This window comes from Amphiprion ocellaris, chromosome 12 (genome assembly GCF_022539595.1).
Source record: "Amphiprion ocellaris isolate individual 3 ecotype Okinawa chromosome 12, ASM2253959v1, whole genome shotgun sequence".
Lineage (NCBI taxonomy): Eukaryota > Metazoa > Chordata > Actinopteri > Pomacentridae > Amphiprion > Amphiprion ocellaris.
The window spans coordinates 23232176-23252904 of record NC_072777.1 but is presented as its reverse complement, the minus strand read 5'-3'; the positions used below and the strand labels follow the sequence as shown (position 1 = coordinate 23252904).

The 20729-nt window shown below is 37.8% G+C and overlaps 1 protein-coding gene across 3 annotated transcripts in view; it reads left to right on the top strand.

The window, feature by feature from the left end:
- Positions 1-20729, top strand: part of si:dkey-119m7.4 (uncharacterized protein LOC560629 homolog) — a 26046-nt gene extending 5317 nt beyond the window's left edge. The window contains exons 2-11 of one of the 3 annotated variants that reach the window (XM_055015877.1): positions 1721-2037; positions 3105-3208; positions 3363-3517; positions 4288-4456; positions 4893-5019; positions 8033-8139; positions 10502-10713; positions 10890-10998; positions 15648-15860; positions 18795-20729. In XM_055015877.1, the coding sequence (XP_054871852.1) occupies positions 1789-2037; positions 3105-3208; positions 3363-3517; positions 4288-4456; positions 4893-5019; positions 8033-8139; positions 10502-10713; positions 10890-10998; positions 15648-15860; positions 18795-18873 (1524 nt within the window). In that variant the 5' untranslated portion in view covers positions 1721-1788 and the 3' untranslated portion in view covers positions 18874-20729. Of the gene's footprint in view, positions 1-111; positions 2038-3104; positions 3209-3362; positions 3518-4287; positions 4457-4892; positions 5020-8032; positions 8140-10501; positions 10714-10889; positions 10999-15647; positions 15861-18794 lie in introns of those variants that run through there. The other 2 variants (XM_035942315.2, XM_023296958.3) reach the window with 2 other exon arrangements.

Below are 20729 nucleotides of genomic sequence, written 5' to 3'. Positions count from 1 at the left end.
AATTATCCTAACAAATGCACAAAAATATATGTTTTGTAATTAATAAAATTTGTTTTTATACCTTTTTTGAACTCTTATTTTTTCTTATTGCAGACAGACTCATTCAAAGAAAGCATTTTAAAACACACCTTTTCACATTTTGACACTAGAAAAATAACTAGAAAAGTAGAAACTTACCTAATTGAAAGTTAAGTTGAAAATGAACAGAATTTGATTTATTGTTTGGACTGATTTTTTTTTTTTTTTTTGATATCACCACAAGATGGTGCTACGTTTTATAGAGCAAAGAAGGGCAGAAGTGACAGATGTGGGCTTGAGTGATGGTGAACTGTTGGCTCTATAGAAAGCCTGTTTTCAACCTGTATGTCCAGTTTCTCCATAAAAAACAAGTTTTAGTGTTTTTCAGCCAGAGCCCTGTGATGTAATACAGTCTACTCCCAGGGGATACTTGATCTGCGGCATATACTGTAGCACTCACTACTTCCTGCTTTGTATTGAAAGGGTGTCTTGTGCTAACTTGCCTCCACCCCATTCTGACAGTTTTTTTTTTTTTTTTTTATGAAACTACTCTTCAGCTGCCACCATTCTGTGCTGTGTTTTTGCATTTGCAGTTTAAACTCTTTGTAGAAGATTACATGTGCTGACTGTTGACGATATAAAGACTTCAACACAGGAGCCTCATCAAACAATGCAAGTCCACTCAGATTACTCCCAGGAGCTCTGTTCCATTTTTGTCAATGGTTTTGATGGCAGTGATAAGGGATCCACATGGCATGTATGAGAATTTAGCCACAGAACAAATCACTGCAGTGTTCAAATTAAGCAGCACAAGCCAGGAGATGACCTGATAAGGCAGAGAAATGTGAGCTATTGATGATGGAGTGAGTAAAGACCAGTCAGAGCAGCCTTAATCCTCGTTGTTATCTATCTTCTCCTTTTGTGTCACCAACTTGGACATTTACTCCTCCCACATGTCATCTAACAGTAGAATTACTGTGCACCAGTTGGAATGTGCATGTCTGTCAGTCCTACTGAGAACAATTGAGGAAGTTTGACAAATGAAAGACCAGGAAAACTGAAACCGCTACATGATACGTGTGCATTTTCTTAAAAACCACATAAAGATGATATTAAAGTGACTTTTGCTGTCTCCCTCTGTCACTGCAGCAAATAAAATTCCGCTGAATGAGGCCTATTCGGGTCAAATGAAAGTATGTGAAAAATATTTGGTAATAAGTCAGAATGGGTTACTTAATTTACTCTTATGTTATGAAAGTTTTTGAGCAGGGGTGGAGAGACAAAAGCAGAGCAGTTCAGCCATCACACAGTGACTCCTCCTCCAGCAGGCAAAGACCTCCCTCCTGTTTTAGTTCACTCCCATCACTCTTAGGTTAGATCACCGTCAGAAAGCTCCACAGTTCACTACAGAAAGCCATAGGTTGCTTTCAGAGCACAACACAGGTGTGACTGCATCTGAGTGAGGACACTTTCTCTGCCTGTTAATCATCAGCCTGGCACAGAGTCACTAATTCCAGTCTTTTATCACAGACATTTGACTGACGTTGGGCTCTCTGTCATTATCTGCTTGCGCATCTATGGCTGTTTCATTTTAGAAGCTCTTTTGGACCTTCTGAATTAGAACTTGATCAGTTACAGTTTAAGTGTGCGTCTACAAGCAACCTCAAAATGAATTTTGATGAAATTCTCTCTATTATTGGAGGCTTTGGGAAGTTCCAGAAGATCTTGTATGTGTGGATCTGTATACCTCAGATCTTCCTGGCGTTCCACATGCTGGTGTCGGTGTTCACCGGGGCTGTTCCTCCTCATTTATGCCGCTCCACATGGCCCTCAGCGGGCACTCCAGCCTCTTCAAACTTCAGCCGTCTGTCTACCCCCGATGTCTGGCCTACGCTATCCTGCAGAGTCCCTTTGAACCACAGCAATGCAGCAACTCTTGGCGAAGGACACTCTACCGTGAGCTGCCAGGGGGGCTGGGAGTATAGCACAGAAACATTCCAAAACACCATAGTAACTGAGGTGAGTAAAAAGCCAGCAGCCACTCTGACAAACTCTCAAACCAGGATTTGAATTTATTGAATTTCTATGTTTTTGGTTGATGTGTTCAACACAAGGACTCCATGCCGCTATGGAATGTGGAGGGGCTTAGCAGCTTTACTACAGTAGGCTTTGGTGTTATCTGAGACAAGGTCTAAACGGGATGAGGGTTGAGAGATGGACTCCTGCAGTGCAGGCATCTTCCAGGCGTCCCCACATATGCTGCCAAGTTTTGTAATTCATGAACATAAGGGGTGGGCACCAGGAACAGTTACATGACCAAGATGATTTGATTGGACAAGGCAATGTCACGTGTGGCAATGTGACAAACCATCTGCAGTGACGACATTAAACAAGAGGCCTGCAATTGATTTAGGAGGCTGTGGATGTTAAGGAGCGTTTGATGGGAAGTTGTCTGGGACTCTGTAACATTCCAGCTGTGGAACTTCAGTGGTGTATACTATGGGCGAATCACCAACAAAGCACATCTCTTATGTGCAATTTGAGAGGCCTCAGGAATCTACACGTGATGCGCCTCTATTAAAAAGGCAAAAGGCTCACGAGAGTTTGTTAAATGCTGCAGTGTTCATTTTAGCACTGTTAAAGTGTTGAATGGCACAAACAAATGATTTTCATTTAATCTACAGCTGTCTGAGTAGCAGGGCTTTGTGCAGGAGTGTTCCTGTTAGACAAAGGGGAAAGGTCAGGAGGTCAAAATCAAACAGGTTTTGCCCATTTAGACTGTGAATGTGCTCAGCAAATTCAATAGCCATCAGCCTTTTAGACTAAAACATATCTTAGATGGACAAAACATGGAGTCATAGACAGACTAGTATGAAAACAGCTCAAAGATCGGAGCGGATTCATCTTCTAGGCACCGTAAATACACTGCCAAAACTTATCACAATCTGACCACTTGCTAGCAAAGTGAACTGTGAAACTGCCCAGCAGCACCATTAATAGATCTTGCCCATTTTTCTGTACTATTTTCATATATTTTAGAGTTCTCAGACTCTTAGAGTGAATTTACCAGTATTTCTTCTTCACAGTGGGACCTGGTTTGTGACAATGCCAGCCTGAACTACATGGGCTCTTCCATCTACATGTTTGGCCTCCTTGTCGGTGCTGTTGTGTTTGGAAGCTTAGCTGATAAGTAAGTGAAACAGCATCCATCCTAAATGCACTATTGAAAGGATTTGCAACACCTTCTGTCTTGTTCATTGCTTTTTCTCTGTGTGTTACTTTGTAGAATTTTGCACCTAAGTATAGTTTCCATGGAAGTTTGGAAATCTTTTGTCTTGTTTCAGATATGGTCGCAGGATCATCATCCTCATCAACCTGGCTATCCAGGCCACCTTTGGGGTTGCTGCTGCTTTTGCCCCTAATTTCTATGTCTACGTTTCCCTGCGCTTCATGGTTGGAACATCTATCTCTGGGGTTATCATGAATGCGTTTGTGCTCGGTCAGTGTCCAATAGAATCTCAGCTCAGTAAAATGAAAATGATGGATATACAACTGGTAACAGAAATTAAATAGGGTCCTTAAAAGATGCATCTCGGTCTTAGCGGTTGTATGTTGAGATGTGGATTGAATCATTTACTAATCGTGACTATGAATGTTAAAATATGAGGGTTGATGTATCCTTTGGTTTGGTTTCATGGTTAATTTTGATCTGAAGGGAAAATTTATTCAAATTTTAAAAATGCAATGTGGTAGAGAGTCAGGTAGATTTGTTTGGTTTCATTTATCATAGTTTTTTTTATGTCCAACAATGATGCTGCCACTTCCATGCATTGAGGCTAAATGTCAGTAGTACTTTAGCTGTGATTGTAGCATTACAAAACTTTGGCATATGAAACCAAGACCATCTGTAATGACAGATATTATTGAAGGGGAAGAAATTGAGGGGAGAAATATATTTTTGGAGAGAGAAAATACAAGCAGCCAATGTAGGTGGAATGAATGACCAAGGTAGACTCAAGCTCTGGATTACTTTTAATTAAGTCTTAAAACACTTGAGCTTTGAGACTACAGTGGTTCTAACAGTAACTTGTTTATGGGTTTTGAATCAGAAAGATGTGAGCCTTATGCGAACTGTAGCCAAAAAATTATAAAATGTTCTTTCTCTGTTCGAAACACTACATCATAGTGCAATCTGACACCTTAATATATATATATATTGGCATATGTTTTATTCATTGTGCTGCTTATTCACGTGTTCCTGCCATACAGGCACAGAATGGACGGGATCAAAGGAGCGGATGTTGGCTGGTATAATCACTGACTACTTCTTTGGCTTTGGCTACATTTTTCTGGCTGGTGTGGCTTACCTCATAAGAGACTGGCGTAAACTGCAGCTGGCGATATCAGCACCGGGCTTCCTCTTCATCTTCTACATCTGGTGAGTCGGCTGCAGCCTGACACAGAGTGTACAGTGTCATCAGAAAAAAAAAACAGTTCTTTATATTTCATAAAATTACTTTAACAGTATCATTAAAAAAAAATAAAATAAAGAACAGTGTGCTTGTGTTGTGCTTGTGAAACTCTGCGATTGAAGTTCATCCGCTATGTCGGAAACAAAATCTGCAGTGTATGCTGTCATGCATGGTTGGTGCCAAATTCCTCTCATTTTTGAGTGTAGTGCTCCAGGAAACTCCACTGACCTACTTTGAAGACTACTTGTTTGCCTCTTGCTAGAGAGCTTCCACGTGATGCTCATTTTTACCTGTCAAATATAACATATAACAGGAATAATAGCTGCAATCCAATGTTCCACAATGAAGGACAAATTGTCCAGTCAAGGTTGTGACCTGAACAGTTTGTTTTTACATTTTAAGGGTGTTGCCAAAGTCAGCTCGCTGGCTAATGGCCAACGACAGGACAGAAGAAGCTTGGGAACTAATCCGGAAGGCAGCACAGATGAACGGGAAGCCCCTCACTAAAGACCTTGAGATGTGCCAGGTAGTGGTGTTTTTTAGAATTTCCCAGCCTGTGGATATTTATTTCATTGACAAAATGTCAGCAATAATAACAAAAAACCCTAACACACTGAAAACAAGTGCTGTGAAATCAGCCGACCGCTAAGCTCCAACACTCTTGATTGTTGTTACTATACCACTGTCTCCATCTCTGCACTTAACATACTGCATTTTACAGTAACTGTTTCACATTATTTGTAGAAGTTCGTACACATTTTTTGGACAAAGACAGCTTCATGTTTTGAGGCTGCAATTAGAAATTAGTTGGCTGAAGTAAACTCCACCTTGTACATTTGGATGACTTAATAATGTTTGTATTTGACCTCTTTAAAAATAAAACCTCAAAAAAAAATTGTCTTAAATGTGCACTTGCTGACTACATACATGACAAACTGAGGTTTAATCTGTGTCCCAAGTAAATTGTCAGCATACTTAAACGTTGCGATCAGAGCTGTGTAGGGACCATTGCAACTGTTGCAGGACTCCTTGCTCTTTCATTGCTTAGGTACTATATTTGTGACTGTATGTTTGGCCTTATTGTCATGCACAGTACTGCAAATACACTGATTTCGGAATTAGGTCAAAAACTGGACAAATAAAACCAAAACCAAATGCACACATGCCCTACATGGCATCAAAAGGAAGTGAAATGTTGGTTTTGCCATTTTGGTGATATCAAGCAGTAGGAAGGGTAAGTTTCGTTTCCTGTCATGTGCTGAAATTGTGTAACTTGAACTATCATGTCGCCGACTAAGCAACTAATACTTGCAATGTACATATCAGCTTCCTTCTTTATAATGTTTAGAGTTTAATGACAAATAAGTGTAACCCAAGATCTACTTAACTTTGTTCTTGGGCTTTCAATGAGATCATTAGTCATTTTAAAGTTCACAGCTGTCATGGAACTGAAATTTCCTTTTTTCTGTCTTTTATCCTCTCAAGCCCCAAGGCGATTTTTTTTTCTTTAAATGTCATAATGAAAAACATCTTCAAAATTCAGTTAGTAAAAGATCTGTTGAACCAATTAGAAAAACTCTAATCTGCAGCTTTTAAATTTTTTTTTTACCCTTGAAAACACAAGTTTCCAGTCTATTTTTGAATCTCAACACAAATCTATGAGCACACTTTAGCGTTCAAGCAGTTGGACACAAAACTAATAACATATTTGGTGCCATGACTCACACTGCCTCGTTTCATGAATAATGTATGCTTTTATTTTTTGTTTTCTGCATTTCAATGCCATAAGCAGAAGCAATAAGAACAAAGGCTTTGCTATAATTTCAGATATGGAAAATTGCTGTGCTGCTGTTTCGAAACTGCAGAAGAAGATGTTGTTCGGTTGTGCAGCAGTGATGATGTGGTGGGAGGGATGAAAAACAGGACAAAGCCACTAATACAAGCCTAAACTTGATTAAAAACTAGGACTGCCTTTCATACAGTGGGGAATTCCACACAAGTAGGGTTAAAAGGGTGTTTTCCTTGCCACTGTCACCTTTTGGCTTGCTCTGGGGGTCAGGCATATGGGTTCTGTAAAGTGTCTCGAGACAATTTGACTGTAATTGGCGCTATATAAAAATTGAATTGAATTGAATTGAATTGAATTAGATGTAAGAGTCACAAACAGGGATTTTTTTTAATACAGTCTTTAACCCAACAAACTGTATTTGCTCCTGTACTGTAGTTATTCGAGGATGCGCTCTTGGGCTTCTAAATAATACATTACCGACAAAAAGTAGTATTTCAGGTGCATTTTTAGTTGTTTCTCTTCCACATCTGGTGGAACAGACAGACTCCAAAGACTCGATGGGCATAGCTTCCATTACTGCATTGGCCCCTCAAGTAACCCTGCATATAACGCAATAAAATATAAGGATCTCTTGTACAAGATTTGTGTCCAGGATATCCTGTAAAAGCACCTACACTACCAGTCAAAAATTTGGACACATCTTCTCATTCAGTGGTTTTATTTAATTATTGTATACATTGTAGATTAATACTGAAGACATCAAAACTATAAAAGAATACATATGGAATTATGTTGTAAACAAAAAAGTGTTCATCTTCAGTATTAATGTACAATGTAGAAAATAATGCAAATAAAAACTTGAATGAGACGGTGTGACCAAACTTTTGACTGGTAGTGTGTATGTTGAAAATGTAGTCATCATTTGACATCCAAATAAGCATTGTGATATACAGAAACTCTAACACAGAATCCATTTGTGTATTAAAAGATCAGATGTCTGTTTTGTTCTGTGCTTTGGTCAGCTGCTCCAGGAAGGAAATCGAATTTTCGGAAAAAAAACTGAAAGTAAAAACCACAAGCCTCTGCTCCATGAAATATATCTGACTTCAGCCAGTCTGCAGTAAAACCTCATGTCTTGATGGCATGCTGAGGCTTGATAAAAACCAGCTTGCCATGATGTTTACTGGCCCAAATTCCACTTTCACATAATCAGACGCTTCCCATTTTTTATAAAATGCAGCTTTTCTTAAGACTACAATGCAAATTTGATTATTCACATAAGTAGCTGGTAATTCCTGCTGGATTCCACTAACTTTGTTTCAACAGAGCACTTGGTCCAGACTCAGTCAGTCAGAACCTACATTGTTGTTATTTTCCCATAAAGTCAGAACCAATAACAAACACTTTTCCTCTGAATAATTTTCACTTTCACACAAATGACCTACATCTGTCCGAGGGTACGGGGCGCGGTCTGCTGTCACCATCACTGGAAATGTATTCAAGTCAAGGAATGAAAACACATAAATCAGCTGCCAGATCCTTCTTTAAGCACATACAAATACTTATGTAGCAGTGAAAGTACTCACTGTGTGACACAACTACTCTGCTACTAAAGTGACGACTGTTAGCTCTACTTTGCATAAATGGTTTTTTGATAACTTGCTGGCATTTAAACATGCAAATTACTTTAACTCTCACATTGTAACTGTGACTGCGACACCTATTACTCACTGTTGTTCTCATGTTTCATCAGGTTTATAAAACTGAGGAGAAAACTGGGGTGAAGCAGAAACACTCCTTCTTCGACCTTGTTCGAACTCCAAAAATGAGGAAGCAGTCTCTGATTGTTTTCTACCTCTGGTGAGTATTAGCAGAAGTCTCACTTTCTGTGGGCTCAATGGAAGCCTTATCAAATCTGAGGAGTCACACACATGAAAACACATCCTCATATTCATATTTTGTCCTTCTCTCCAAAGTAAACAACTGTTTTACCCATCAATAACATCAGCTTCTCAAAAATGGTTACCACAGTGTCTTCAGTTCTGTCTGCACATGGTGTCCAAACCTTGTGATAACTTATTTCCAAACTCAATATATCCATGAAGGTCACAGTACAATGTTGCCATTGTGTTTATTGTGGCAGATGAAGTTGAAACCTTGAATTAATGATTTGATTTGTGGGTTAGTGCCGCAGTAGAGGACTTGATGTTCCTTTTTGCTGAGCATTTATGAGCTTGTCTAATTGTCCAGTAGCTGTCAAATATGTCAGCGAGAACAACAAGTTGGAGAGTTTGGCTTCTATCAAATGTTCTGCTCTTCAAATGCATGTGTGTAAATAGAGAGGATAAAAACAAAACAGCAATACTCTTAAATAAAATATAGCTCCTTGCAACACTGACAGTTTACTCTGAACTCAATAATAAATATGTTTAATATGTCTGTGGACTTAATCAAATCTTCATATGTCAGCAACATTTTAAGATTTAACTGGCTTAGTGTCAGCGCACTGAATATTAATTATGGAGTCGTAAATTCTTGCTATGCCAGTATCGCAGACACTGCTTTGGATGCCATTCATGTTTCTGGTCGTGGGTCCCTGTCATCTCCTCCTCAGTGATATCACACAGTTTGTGAAAGATGCCAAGCCATGATTAGCGTCCGCTGTATAAGCAACAACCGATTCACATCATCTATAATCACTGACACAGTGACCATCTTATTCGACAAAATATTGTGTAGTTTAAACAAGGTATAAGAAGTAGTAGTGAGGAAACACTGCTGCTGACTTTGAAGACTACAAGGTGAACACTCTAAAGTGTCTGAGTCAGAGACCAGACCTCTATCCAACTGAGAATTCTAGGCTGGACTTGAAAAGGGCTGTTCACTGATGATCCCTGTGCAACCTGACAGAGTTAAGGCAGCTTTGCAAGAAACAATGTGGTAAAAAAGCAGTGTCCAGATGTGTAATGCCACTTGAGATCTATCCACACAGGCTCAATTTAGTTAATACCCACTTGAAGCGGGTAAATAATTATGCAATCACTAATTTTACATTTTATATTTTTAATCATTAACATTACTTTGTAGACATTTCTTCTCACTTTGACACAATTTTTTTTTAACATTTTTTTTATAAATTATTGTCCAAAAAACCAAAACTAAACTGACCACAATTCAATGCTGAAAAATTATATAAAGGGAAGACTTCTATGGGAGGTGAATACTTTTTATAGACACTGTATCTACTGATTTGATGTTGTAAAATAATGAAAGAGTCCAAGAACATTACATAATTTTATACACAATGAATACACAACAAGGTGAGGCTCCCACTCTCATGTGACATTTTGCCTGTAAGCCACAGCTCTGTTTATGGAAGAAGGTAAAGTCAGAGGTTGATACTAAGGTATTGCTTAGAAGCATTTTCAATTCTGAATGTGTCTTAGTACCAGATGCTTTGCTACTAATCACAACTGTTAGTGTTGTTTTTTAAAAAATATGATTCTTTATCTTTAACAAGCAATATTTCATTGTTCCCCCTTTCAAATGCCAGACAGTTCCATTTGGAAAGTTTGACACCGAACATTTGGAAATTAAATGACTAAAGTCAAGATTAGGAAATGGCTAAAAGCTTAATTGGAAAAAATAACACTTTCATATGCAAGCGCTTGACATTAATCATATGTAACATTAAAAAAAGGGCTGGGCAATCCTTTATATTTCAAAAACTTTTTTAAAGACCATTTCACTTTTAATGGACTGTATAAGTTTGTGATGAAACTTATTTCACACTAAACTGTTTGCAGGGATAAAACCTGAAAGAATGTTTTAAAACTATTTGCATCACAGTTTTACAAAATCAGATAAAAACAGAACAACAAACAAACACGACTATTTTATAACTGCAGAATATTTAACAGGGAAAAGTGCTGATTTGCCAAGTAGAACGTTTTTTAAAGTCATTGTGTGTAGGATTTGAAAATTCCTTACTTTGCTGCCATCCTTTGGTACTATCAGAAATCACAGCAGTGGAATGGTTCAGTTTTTTAACCTTGATCATTTTAGTTTATGTAAACGAAAATATTTGTCTTCAGAATCATTTGAAAGATGTTTGTCTCTACATGGTAGCTTTGAAAAAGGCTTCACATACAACATTAGGGTCAGCTAGTCATAGCAGAAGTACATGAGGTAATAAACATTCTGTCTTCTCCACATGCCTCAGGTTCGTCAATGTCCTTGTGTACTACGGCCTGTCCCTCAATATCTCTGACTTTGGAATGAACATCTACCTGACCCAGATGATCTTTGGTCTGGTGGAGATGCCTGCCCGCACCATTACTCTCTTCACCCTCAACCGATCCCGTAAGATCTCCCAGCTGGCTTTCCTCGCTGTGGGCGGCACTGCCTGCCTGTTGACCATCTTCATCCCCAGTGGTACGAACACGCATGCGCATGTTCAGCTCAACTTCATGTTCTAGATGTCCTTGTACTAACAGAGGAATGAACAGTAGACTCTATGTTGTCTAAACATGTGGTTGTGGTTTCCATGTTTAATACTTTCATATACTTCCCAAACCTGTTTCCTCACCTATTGTTGATCTTTCTTCTAGAATTGTCTAATGTCAAAACTGTCCTGGCCATGATTGGGAAGTTTGGGATCACAGCCTCTCTGTCCATTATTTACGTCTACTCAGCTGAGGTGTTCCCCACTGTTATCAGGTGAGTGTTACCTTCCCATGAACCCCTGTGTGTTCAGAAAATCCTGGTTTCCAAAGCAAAATGTTCCTAAGCCAGCTTTGGCTACAAACTGTAGCTGTTCTCTCTGGGGGTCACCAACTGACTTTCCTAACTTTTTGCAGTTTAGTTTTCTACTCACAAATGCAGACTTGGAAAAACAAAAACTGTGTTCAAATATCCAGTTTCATTTTTCTCACCTTGGCAAATGAAAACCTTGGGATATTAATTTATAATCAGACTATCAGAAAATACAATATTATGTCAGGAAGATCATTTAGGACTGTGGTGATTCTGTCTCCTGATATTGACGAAGTGTCTGATTGGTAGGCTAGTTGTCATGGGGGTTTGTCTGCATATAAGAAGTAGGTGTAAATTATTCGTGGGACTGCAATACCAATCTGTAAAATAAATGTACACTACCACTCAAAAGTTTGGGATCACTTAGAAATGTCTTTAGTTTTTAAATAAAAGCAGTTTTTTCAATGAAGATAACAAAAAATAAATCAGAAATACAGTCTAGATATTGTTAATGTGGTAAATGACTATTGTAGCTGGAAATGGCTGATTTTTAATGGAATATCTCCATAGGGGTACAGAGGAACATTTCCAGCAACCATCACTCCTGTGTTCTAATGGTGTTAGCTAATGGTGTTGAAAGGCTAACTGATGATTAGAAAACTCTTGTGCAATTATCTTAGCACATGAATAAAAGTATGAGTTTTCATGGAAAATATGAAATTGTCTGGGTGACCCTAAACTTTTGAATGGTAGTGTACGTTCTAATTCACAGTAGTCTACATCAAAAACAGCCAAAAAACTTTCTGATCACAGTCTTCACACCATCTTTCAGCTTTTCTGGAGAACACTTGAGATCATCAGCTTGTTTGCTGCTGCAAGCCAAGATTATTTTTTTAATTTTACTGTCGGCCTAATGTACAAGGTACAAGTTAAAGAAGGAATAAGTTAAAATTGCTGAAGACAACAGCACACACCTTATTTTCCCACAGATATGTCTCGTCAAAGCAAAGGAAAAAAAATAGATCTGAAAGAGCTGCCAATTGTTTGAACCTCAGCAATCAAATTTAATGTCTTCAAATTTCTCCAGCCTCATTCATTTCATTATCAGTCCAACAGCAGACTGGATCTTTGGTCACACTTTATGCTACAGTACATCTGTTGCAGTGAAACTAACTGAGTAAGCATACTGGATGACACATTAACACGGAGTACTGTAGCTGGCTGATCGGAGCACTAGTCACACAATGAACACCAACAGACTATATTAGATCCACAAAATGCAAAAGGTGCTTAATTTCTTATCAGCACAGTCAGAAAGGCTTCAGTAGGTTTGAGAAGAAATATTTTGTGGGTGATGTAATCTTCCAGATGGATTCTATCTGCTTCCACATGGTGAGGAATACAGGCATGTCTTATTACACCATTTTGCAATGTAGCACTGCCATTCAGTGACGCAACCTCAGCACATATCTTTGCTAGCTAGCCTAAGTTAGCTAGCTACTCCGTTATTACATATTAGAGATGAAAATGACGTCAGATTAAATCACACAACTTACTGACTAAATTTCGAAACTAAATAATTAGGATTGAAATCAGTGGATGATGTTGAGAGCCGTGTTCAAACTACACCATGGTAACAGTCCAACTACAAACACCGAGCAGAAAAATGGAAAATAATAAGAGAAAAAAGTACTTTTTGTTCAAAACTCAAACACTAAAGCAACAACCTGAAAGTAAACAATTAAACTGAGAGACAATTCTCTGTTTGAAAATTAATCAAGCACATTTCTCATTTGACTTATTTTAATGGGATGACTTGAAGAACGAACTGCAAAGAATTGCATGAACCCTGACTGGCACTGGAACAGGTCTTTCTCAGTATTTTATGACTCTGCATGGAATTCACTTTGAAACTCAGCCAGCTGTTTTTGTCTTGTAATTGAACGTCGATGCCAAAAAGCCTTTTGACTTGAGGCAGTAAGCTGCCCGTTAGTTGTCCAACCAGTTTTATGAAACATAGATAATGTTTTGCCAACTTGTGCCTGGAATGATTTTCTTTTAGTGCTGTATCCATTTGATTATCATGTAACAAGTCAAGTCCAAGACAGTTTGTATCTGAAATATGGTTGACTAAGTGCTTTACAGAGATTAAAACCAGATAAGATCAAAGTATAAAACAATACACCGTTGTAGAGATTTAGTTTTAGCCTTTTGACAAAAAGCTACATTAGTTTTAGTGAAATTTTTGTAATTAGATTTTTATTTTAGTCAACAAAAATAAAAAAACATTTTATGAGTTTTGTGGTTTTATATCATCTAAGCATTTTGAAACTGAAGAACTTTCAAGTTGAGTCTTCAGAGCTTCCTGTAGTGTCATTCTTACAAATCTGATAAATATGGGCCTTGATCACACAGAATAGCATGGAGTATGGTGCCAACGAATAGACTTGAGAACTGTGCAAACATATATTAGTATATTTTTATTTCAGTGTCATCTCATCACAGAAAAAACACAAACCTTTACACTAAAGAATTCAAAAGACTCGCAGCATCTTTGACTAATGTAAAATCTTGGAATCGAGCAGTGTGTTTTTGCAATCCTCTACCAGCCTCCTGCCAAAAGCTCCATAAGGATTTCTTTTGCCAATGTATTTGTCTTATCCTACAGGGAATATATGACACCAAATAAGGTCCATATGGAATTTTGTTTTAGTCTAAGTAGTTAAATGGTTTAAATATGCTGAAGATGTAAATAACATTAAATTATCCCCATTCAGAGGACTTTAATTAAAGCAGGTCTCCTTATATCCAGCTACATTGTGAGACAATGGGAAGTATGTGTATGGAAAAAATGTGTTGTGAATTTTAGTCTGATATATTACACTGTTTTCCAGTGCAGCATATAGAAACCAGATGCTGGAACATCTGATGTCAGCATACAGCAGTGCTTTAAGTGTTTACAGACACCATCCGCACATTACGTAGATCGGATTTTGATGCGTGGTTTTTCTAGAAAGCAAGCACAATAATGTGCATGGTTGATGCAAATAATATCAATTTATCTATCTGTGTTCATGCTGAAATGATGGCTGCAGTTTATGTTTGAGTACAAGAGAAGCAGTTTCCTTCTACAGTTCCTAAACAGTGAGTCCCAAACTGGGGAAATTATTAGATTATTTGAAATTATACATATGTGTCGGTGCTCAGGAGAAACATATCCCATAAGTAGGATTGGAAAATAGTGTTCAGCAAATTTAATAGTCTGGCTACACAGGACACACAGAGGACCTCTGAACGGAGTCAGCCATAAAAGCTGAGCACCATCTGCTGCATGAAACTAGTTAAGAAAGTGAGCTGAGAAGTTAGAACAGATTGCTAAAAGTAAAATACGCCTAATGAATAAAGAGACTAATCCTGAAAAAAATAAAGTTCCAGACAAGATTACTGTCTTTTGACCAAAAAAAGCAATGATATTCATTGCAATTAACAGTGTTAAACACAGAGTGAACAGTTCTCAGTAACTTAGTATACTTTAATGCAGTGAAAGAAAAATATTAATACAAGCTCATTTAAATATGTAGCATGTAACAGGTCTGTGTACAATAACCTCAAAATTATTTATACCCATACCAAATTTTAATATGTAGTGGGTCTTTTTGGTTTGTCCAATAGATTTCCTTTGCTGGAAATGGCATGAATAAGTGCCTAAAGATGGCCACACACCAAAACTAAAATGATCAAAATGCCTTAAAATTGTTGCGACTTTTTTGAGAAAATAAAAGCCGCTATACAATTTCAAATAGCACAAGAAACATATTTATAGTCAAATACAACATAAAGATTTTTACTTTATTATCAGATAAGACAAAGAAATGTAACACATTCTCAGACAGAAGCAGGGGCAAGGTATTGTCAGGTTATTTTCATTTGAAAAAAGAGACGTTTCACCCCTAACTATGCTGTACTATATTCTATACTGTACTTATGTGTCAGTGTTTAAAGAAAATAATTATTTGATGAAACATTGTCTTAAAAGCAAGTCCTTCTTTTAATGCTAAAATCATGTTTTGTTGTGTTTTGTTATCTGTTAACCAGATTTCACTTTCACACTAATGTGAGAAAGGGATTTTTGTTATATTGTATCATACAAAGGCGGGATACATGTCCTGTTGATCTTGTTGCAGTTCCTACATTTTGCTGAGTAAGAGCTGAAAGATTTCTCTGATAGCTCTGTGATTGGGCAGAGCAGAATAATTGTGTCTGGTGTATCAGTAATGATGCAACTATGGCGATGATAACTTATCTGGATTCAGATAACACTGTCTGGATGAAGAAAAGCCCATGGTAATGCAGGTGTAAATCCAGGAAGAACACATTGAGACTGGAATGCAATCACACATTTGGAGGTGCTCAGACAGGCATTGTATCAGTCAAGTGTAAATACAATCCATACAGCGTGACCAACATGAGCTTTACAAGTTGAAAGCTCACTTAAGTCCACTTCTTCCTGCAGAGTGAACACTGAAGAAAGTTACAGATAGTAGCAGGTGTAGATTGTATATTAATACTAGCTGTAACCGGGGACTTTGTTTTCTAATCACTGTCATTTTCAGACAAAATGGGATCGGGATCGGCTCCATGTGTGCTCGGACCGGGGGTGTCCTGGCTCCCATGATGTACCTTCTGAGGGGCATTAGTCCTCACGCTCCCATGGTTCTGTGTGGCCTCTGCCCACTGCTGGGCTCTGCTCTCACCCTGCTGCTGCCTGAGACGGCCAACAAGCCCCTGCCTGACACCATTGAAGACGTTGAGGGATCCAACCTCAGGTTTGAGCATCCACAGCGTGTCGTGTTGTAGATAAAGACTGTGAGGTGTTGTTCTGTCAAAAACTACATCTGCTGATTCATTAGTACCTGTGGAACCAGTGACATTTTCACAAGTATATTTACAAAATATCTATGGCCTTTTTGTTGGCATTTACTGGAGGAAGGCACCAACGTTTTGCACCAGTAAAATGGAGAATAGTGAGAATTGTTTGATCTCATTCAACATCCACAAAATGAGTGGAAGGCATAGAGATATAAACAAATACCGTCAGCACCAATGAAAATACAATACATTATTTCATGTCTGACAGCAAATATTAGCTTCAATATTGAAGAATCAGCACATTTATCTTCCCAACTTTAGCCACCAATGGCCCCCAGAACTTTTAGTTGCAGGGACTGATGCCTGGCACTTTCCTCTAATGCCTGCATTTCCACAAACCGTAGCAGTTTACGACAATAGAAGACAATGACTAACTAAATTTTAGGGCACACCATGTTCTTAAATTCCTGCTGAATTTCTTTCTCAGCATGATGCTGAACAAGGTGTAGACTTTGCCTTTTGTCCATCTATAAGAGGAATTTTCTTTGGGATGCAAATAGTTGGTAGCGTTACCAATCAGTAATGAATTAATTTTTAAAATAAATGATTTATAGTGGACATTATTCTAGATGTTGATGTAGTTATTCTTAACCAACACATGACATTAGTTGCAGAGGATGTTTCATTATAACACCAACTGAGCTGTAAGAATGCAGTGTTAGGTTCATCTTGAATAGATAAACTCTGTGCAGAGGCCATTAGCCGCCACAGAAGTCTCATTGCTAGCTAAACGCAAACAACGCTCTCTGCTTGCCAACATGCAGCTGTCCATAGTTCTTCTCAGGTTGCTACAGTCTTAAACTCAAAAAGCTGCAGTTTTTCATCTCATTAAACAGTAAAATGCTCCACCTGATGGCACAACCAGGAACTACAGCTAATCTACAATACATTTTCTGACATATCCCTCGTTTTCTGCCTTATTTTTTTAATCTGTTGAATTATTAACAGCAGCGATTGATTGCAAACATCCCTATTTTTTTTTCTTCAGCATTTCCTTCAAATCAAAGGAAATGTGTTGGCAGTTGCAGGTTTTTAAAAATGGTAGTTGTAAATTGCTGGGAACAACGCTGGAGTACGTGACAGATCAGTGACATTCGGCACCACAAGCCACAACCGAACATTCCTTATGCTTCAGAAAATACAACCAACCGCATGGATCTTAATGATGGGCAAAACAATCTTCCTGGAACTTGATTTAAACCCTGGTATCTCTGGATTGAAACATGGCTAAAAGGATCGAGTTCCTCAAAAGGTTCTTAGTCCCAGAGGAAAGTTCCTGCAGTGTAAACCACAGCCATTGAAATTAAGCTGTATTCAAACATCAGACTTTGGGTCTAAGGCCAAAGAAATGTGAAAGCGCTTCAGAGTGTATAGCTATGTTAACAAAAGCCTTGATTAATCAGTCAGTAATCTCCAGAGAGAGCAGTTAACTACACCTGCCCCAAAAAACAGCAGAAAATAGAATCTCTTTTGTATTAGAATACAATAACACCTCCGGAGAGACTAAAAACATCAGAGATGAACAGGGAGGGTTTGAAATGCAACTCAAGTTTGCAGCAAGCTTCAATGAAAAGGGCAAAAATATTAATTACCATAACAAAGACGGGCTGGCTTTCTCAGAAAACTTGTGCTAACAAAGCGAAATATGAGATTAAAAATTCTGACCACACATGTAAGCTATATGATCACCTGAAATGGAGAAAAGCTGAGTATAAAGGATTCCAAGTATTCCAAGTTCTGGATCTCAATTCATTTTTGTAATGGAATACTTTCCTTGTATGTATATTTCTCATTTATTTTTATTTTCTATTGATGTTGCACTATCCCCTTTGTGGCTGTAACACTGCAAATTTTCCACTGTGGGTTTAATAAAGGCTTATCTCGCCTTCTAATGAGAGTGAAAGGCAACTTAAAGAAGCATTACAGATTTACTTTAGCAGACTTTTCCGCTAACAACCACAACACAGCAGGTCCAGACCAGTGTGATTACAGCAGATAATAATACTAAAGTAGGCCTGTTTGTATTTATTATGTGGCTACAGAAGCAATCTGGACAAAGAATGAGTGTTTTCTGCTAATCTCCCACACACATAGTCATTTATCTTTTATTTTTTTGCCAGTTTATTCAGTATTTCTTTCTTCTTGCAGAATCAAAAGATGCTTGCAGTTCCAAAAGTGTCCTTTCCAAAACTTTGATTTTGTCTGCTTTTTAAAAAGTGTCAACCAATTATTAGCCTGGATGATTATCAGATCTGATATTCAGAATTATTTTCAATTATCAGTAAAATTTTCTTCTTTTTAAAAGAAACTGATTTCCGCTAGAATAAATAAATATAAATTGTCTGAGATTGATTCCGGTGAAGCTGCCTTTTTTTTTTTTTTTTTTTTTATCTGTAGTCACCACTCTCAGTATCTAAGTAAATATCCCATCCACAGCACTATCTGATTGGCTACACGTCACAAATAATAGACTATTAACATTGGAGGATAATTGTTTAAAAGTTTTCTTTCAATTAAAACATAGATATTCAGGTATTTTACCAAATCTTGCATTGGAATTTGTATATATTTTGACACCAAGATTTTTATTTTTCATTACTAATAATAATCGGTTAGTGCCAATTTTCTAGACACGTAACAACGGCTGGAGGTCACACTAAACGAGATACAATCTTGAAACTTTAAAAAGTTGCCCCTCTAATGGTAATTCACAACATGTTTACTAAATATCCAATCTGACTTCAGCAGGATTGGTTGCATTGGTTGCAAAGCAGATAAAGAGTCACATTGCTGTTGTTTAAAAAACTATTTACATGTTTTTTCTTTATCAGTGAGGAGGATGGCGGTGTGAAGCCGGGCCTCATCGACGCTTCCAACACTTGGAACACTGACATCACCAGGAAGGACTAAACACAACCACAGAACCACAGCAAGCTGCTACATCTCATGAGGCAGTCAGTATTTTTTTTAGGACTTTTCCAAAGACAAAAGTCTCTGCTTCCAGTGGAAGTAACAGTTAGACTTTGTTTTTATGGGTCTTTTCAAGCTACCCACATTCTGAATACTTAAATAGCAGTTTGTGTGTAAGTATATTTTTACTCTTGTCCATAATTTTTGTTTTACTCTGTTTGCTTTTATACGCCAGCTTTGCTTTTGTTCCAGTGTGTTATCCTCAGCTTATGTTGTTTTGACAGTAGAACAAAGTAAGTGTTTTATTAAGAATGAAACATACTCCACGTATGAAACTGTTGTACGTTCTAAAAGTCTGTTCTTACCTTCATGTCGAGGTAAAACATGAGTTCTCAACAAGCCTGTGTTGATAAAAAACTTGTGCTATGACAGATATGCAAAATGTATAGAAAGAAAACGTAAATTGAAAGACCCTCTTTCAGCATTTGGAACACCCTTCTGCTGCAGTAACCTGCACTTGAATCATACAAGCATGTTGGATGCAATGCCTGCAGTTACATGAGTGTAATCATAAAGACAGTATGTTTATGGCCTTAAAGGTGCACGACTTTATGATTTTTCTTCACTTTTGGCACCAGAGCAATATTCTGGCCTCATAATACTTTAATACATAATTTTGTAAATGTGTTAGCAAACAGTTGCATATTTACACGGCAGACATTCAATTGGAATTGCATTGTCTGCCCAGTGAATGTGCACTATTCCAGCCAATAAGACTTTTCCATTCTCTATATTACTAATGAGGAAAATATTTGCCTGTTTAGCAACTAAACATCCCACTTTTGTTCCCAGCTAGTAGCTAACTGGTGGAAGAAACCAGATCAATAAGCCAAAAAAGGCTAGTAGGCTCTGCAGAGCTGAGGGAAACGGTGGATTTGGGTGAAAATTTGCCATATTTTTTCTCAACAAGGGACTTGTTTCATATTACAAATATATAATTAATCCATTGTTGCCATAAATATATTACTTACTGCAGCTTTAACCAAGACAGGCACCTCCGTCCACTTTACTTTAGTCTAGGTTCAGTGTATTTGAGGTTTACAGATTTCTCAATGCCACCATGCTCAATGAAATTTTAGACGGTAGCGTTCTTCCAGATTTGTGTCCATAATTTGTTTTTGATCCTTTCTTCATTCATCATGACATTTCTCCATAAAGAAATGCTTTTTTCCACTTTGTGGTGGCAGAGCTTGACCTGCACAGACTCCTGACCTCAAGCCGGACATCAGCGTTTGTGTTTACTATTGTTTTGGCTCATCGGCGTAGTTGTATACATATATAGATCTGTTACGTATCATTTATGAACTTAAATGCCGGTTCATATCCACCAAACGTTACTGATACGGAGTACATGTAGTGTCACAACTTTCCAACAATAAGCAAGAAAATGTATTTTACAGTCATCCGGTTATTTTGGCGCTGTGAATCTCTTTTTCCTGATACTTAAGCGTCAACCTTGTTTCAATCTAAGGTCCATATCTTCACAGAATCAATGTCAAGTTGTAGTAAAAGGTGAAGTGTACAGCGTGTTAAACTGCACTCATTTTTACGTGAATAACCAGCAGCAGAAACTGTCTTTAAGGAAACTCTGACACTCGCTGGTGTGCAGAGAGATTCTCAGCTTTTCTGGCAGCTCCTCAACAGATACTTGAAATTCTGTGGAAAAAAAAACATGCCGATGTTCTGCAGGAGTCTTACATACATATACTTTGACATTTACATTGTGTCTGTGAATCAAGCTGTTGATATTCTGTTTGTATGGAATTTATTTGTACAATAAAGTTTTGTTAAGGGAA